A 4,247-nucleotide genomic window follows, 5' to 3' on the forward strand; every position below is an offset into this window, starting at 1 on the left:
CAGGCGGGTCTCGAACGCACGGGCTCAGGCAATCCACTCACCTCAGCCTCCCAAAGGCACAGGATTACAGGCTGAGCCACCGAGCCCAGCTCAAATTTTTTAAAAATCAAAATATTAGCTATGCCTTGTGGTGTGTATCTGAGGTCCCAGCTACTTGGAAGACTGAGGTGGCAGGATCACCTGGGCCCAGCAGGTCAAGGCTGTAGTAACTGTGATCATGCACCTGCATTTCAGCCTGGGCAACTATGAGACTCTGACTCAAAAAAAAAAAAAAAATAGCACACACACGCACACAAAGATTTGGTGGTTTTATGCTGCCTCCAGGCTTGTGGGGACAGAAATGGAGACTATTTCCAGAAGAAAGCACAGAGGTGGTAGCTACCAAAGAAGTGCAAAACAAAACTGTGCTGAGGAATAGTGGATGAAGGAAAGGAAGCCAGGGCTGGTATTGTAAAGAAACCTTGATGCCAAGTTGTCTAAAGACTCTTTCGTGTTTCCAGAAAATTACCATATTTAAAAAGACTTTTTTAAAATCAGGCTCTTATTAATATTTTATTTTAGGAAACTGGAAACCATTCTCCAGGAAGAATCTTGATAGTTTGGAACTGGAAGTTTCCTTTGCACCAGGTACTAAAATGAAAGAACCACTTTTAGATGGTGAATGTGACAAGGCAGTGGTACCACAGCTGGGGCTGCTAGATGAAATTAAGACAGAACCCGACAATGCTCAAGTAAGTATTTTACTTTATTTTCTTTTTTTCTAGAGCAGCATTTAATTATATATTTTAGTTACGAAGATGCTGAAATTATTGGTTGAGAATCTTAATTCCTTATCTTTCCCAAAGCAGTTAAATAATTGAGGTATATGGTATTCAGTGCCATAACAAGTATATGCAAGAGAATTATTTGAGAGACGAAAAGATTATCGTTGGGCTTTTGGATAGGTGAAAGAATTTTTTAGGGTGGGTGTAGCTAGAGTTAACACATTTTTATTTTTGTTTTGTTTAACTTGGAAGAATACAAATTACAATGCAAATAACGAATTGTATGTATTTTAAACAAGATTAGATACTAAAGAACACTATAAAGGTTGAACTGACTCAAGCTGTGAGTCAGTTGAAAACCTAGTCTAAGTAGGGCTAGGTTTTCTTAGAATGTCTGTGTGAACCAGCTGAAATTTCTGATGAAAAAAAGTCAGTAAAAAATTTATTTATTTTTAGTATTCTGTTTAAAAATAGCAGTAGACTAGTGTAAGTAAGGATGTGATTACCATTGTGTTGGTGACCCTGGGGAATGTTACCCATTTAGGAAGTACCTTTTGCTTCTTCAGCCCATTGACATTCAGGTATAGATTGAGTTTAGGTGTAGTGGCTATGTTCTAGTGTTTAACTGCTCTGAAAAAAGTCCTCCTTTATAAGAATCATTCTGAGCCGGGCTTGGTAGCTCAGCCTGTAATCCCAGCGCTTTGGGAGGCTGAGGTGAGTGGATTGCCTGAGCCCACAGGTTCGAGACCCGCCTGGGCAACTTGGCGAGACGTCATCTCTACAATAAAATAAAATAAAAAAATTAGCCAGGTGTGATAGCGCAGGCCGGTAGTTCCAGCTACTTGGAAGGCTGAGGCGGAAGGATCGCTGGAGCCCAGCAGGTCGAAGCTGTGGTGGCCAGGCACATGCCACTGCAGTCCAGTCTGGGTGACAGAGTAAGACTCCTCCAACTCAAAAAAAAAAAAAAAAAAGAATCATTCTGCCTAATCCAACAATTTCTAACTTTAAGGTCTTTATGAAGACAGTTAGCTGTTAATGATTAGAACAAGTAGGGAAAATAGTGTTGAGTATGTCTGCTCTCTTGGTAATGGATTGAAGGATCCTGCTGACAAAGATTTTGAAGTCACATCTGAGTACCATAGAAAATAATGTATTGGGTGATTGGTGTTATCAGCCACAGGGCACCAAAAGGGTAGTACTTACCTATGTACCTTGGTTCAATTCAATTATGCAATTATTGAACAGAGTTGAGCATAATTTCTTTTTCTGTTGAATGACTGGTTGTCTTAAATACATTATATTCATTTTTCTTCAATTCTCTTTTTTAGGAGTATTGTCAAGCTCAACAGTCCAAAACTCAGGAACGTGAACTAAAAATGAACACTGTGTGTTCAGACAGTGGTAATATAATTATTTAAGTTAATTATATTTATTTGGACCAGCATAATAACTCGTTCATTCCCTTTTTTGGGGGGTTGAAGTTTCATTCTGTTGCCCAGGCTGGAGTACAGTGGCACTCTCATGGCCACCCCAGCGTCAACCTGCTGGGCTCAGGCGATCCTTCCGCCTTATCCTTTCCAAATAGCCGAACTACAGGCATGCGCTACCACACTCAGCTAATTTTTTTGTTTATTTATTGTAGAGATAACATCTTGCCAAGTTGCCCAGGCTGTTCTCCAACTCATGGGCTCAGGCGATCCTCTCACCTCAGCCTCCCAAAGTGCTGGGATTACAGGCTTGAGCCACCACTCCTGACCTAATTCATTCTTTTTAAAATGCCTTTAGACATGGTGGCCCACTCTTAAAATCCCAGCACTCTGGGAGGCTGTGGTGGGAGGACTGCCTAAACCTAAGAGGTTGAGGTTGCAGTGTCCCATGATCATCACACTGTACTTCAGCCTGGCTGCCAGAGTGAGACTCCAACCCAATAAAAAACAAAAACAGGCCAGACTTGGTGGCTCACACCTGTAATCCCATAACTTGGGAAGGCAGAGGGGAGAGGATTGCCTCCAGGGCTTTGAGATCAGCCTGGGCAACTCAGCAAGGCTATGACTCTACAATGAATCAAAAAATTAGCCAGGTATGGTACATGCCTGTTGTTCTAGCTACTTGGAAGACTGAGGCGAAAGAATCACCTGAGCCCAGTAGGTTGAGGTTGCAGTGACCATGAGTGTGCCACTGCATTCCAACCTGGGTGAGTGAGATTCCAACTCAAAAAAAATTGTCTTTGAATATTGCTTTGTTTTGGGTTTCAAGTCTGGGAGAAGTAACATAAGAAAATGAAAGAATATGTATGTAATTTTATGTAAATACTGATTTTTTTTTTCTTCCTCTTGTTTTTATAGCTTCACAGTTGTCTGCGGGGATTCAGCTTTCCCTAGCATCATCTGGCATGAATAAAATGCTTCCTTCCGATTCAACCACACCTATTCAGGTTTCCTGTTCTGGTTGTAAAAAAATTCTCCAGAAGGGGCAAACTGCTTTTCAGAGGAAAGGATCTACTCAACTTTTCTGCTCCACACCATGCATCAGTGAATACATTTTATCTACCAGTTCACCAGCTCCTACCAAGAAAACTTGTTCAAACTGCTCAAAGTATATAATTCTAAATTATGCCCCCTTTTTCCTACATAGAACTTGACCAGAATCTTAGTTGTAATTTCTATATTTTCATTTTTCTGAAGATGAATTGCCTTAGTTTAGTGAAAATAATCTGTTTTTGCTTTCAGTACTTCTAATAGATTCTTCAGCAATTGAGATTTGCAGAAATTAACATATGAGAGTTTTTATTTTATTTTTTTTTGAGTTGGAGTCTCACTCTGTCGCCCAGACTGGAGTGCAGTGGCCGCTCCCGGCCACCGCAGCCTCGATCTGCTGGGCTCCAGCAATCCTTCTGCCTCAGCCTTCCGAGTAGCCGGAATTACAGGTGCACGCTACCACGCCCGGATAATTTTTTGATTTATTGTAGAGATGAGGTCTCTACAATAAATCAAAAGGCAGGCCTCGAGCCCGCGGGCTCAGGCAGTCCACTCTCCTCAGCCTCCCAAAGGTGCGGGATTATAGGCTGAGCCACCGAACCCATCTCTGTTTTCAATTTTAAATAATGTGACTATCAAAACATTTTCCTACTCCTTTTGAAATTCTCTATAAGTAGAATTATTGTATGTCCATTCTGTTCTGTTGTTTTAACTGTATAGTGAGCAACATACTGAAAATTTAGTCATATGATAGTTGTTTTGGATCTTCCAAGATGTGCGGTAATATTGTTTCTGCTACAGTGGTAAATAGGTAAATAACGTTATTTAATTTTTTGGGAAAATAATACACATATATGTCTGTATATGATCTCTTAAAGATTTCTGTGAGAACATGTGAAGGATCAAAGGCATTTTGACTTTGAGAGTACTAAGGTAGTATGATTTAGGGTTGTTAGCACTTATGAAATGCTAATGCTAATTGTTTTTTTTTTTGTTTTTTTTTTTT

General features: G+C 40.3%; 1 protein-coding gene across 1 annotated transcript in view; it reads left to right on the forward strand.

The window, feature by feature from the left end:
* The window catches only part of ZMYM1 (zinc finger MYM-type containing 1), a 26,207-nt gene that overhangs the window by 3,993 nt on the left and 17,967 nt on the right, over positions 1-4,247 (forward strand). Inside the window, 3 exon segments of the mRNA XM_008050187.2 lie at positions 562-731; positions 2,093-2,165; positions 3,110-3,359. Of these exon segments, the coding sequence (XP_008048378.1) occupies positions 636-731; positions 2,093-2,165; positions 3,110-3,359 (419 nt within the window). The 5' untranslated portion in view covers positions 562-635.

The sequence above is a fragment of the Carlito syrichta genome, unplaced genomic scaffold (genome assembly GCF_000164805.1).
Source record: "Carlito syrichta isolate Samal-C Ts95f unplaced genomic scaffold, Tarsius_syrichta-2.0.1 Scaffold143178, whole genome shotgun sequence".
Lineage (NCBI taxonomy): Eukaryota > Metazoa > Chordata > Mammalia > Primates > Tarsiidae > Carlito > Carlito syrichta.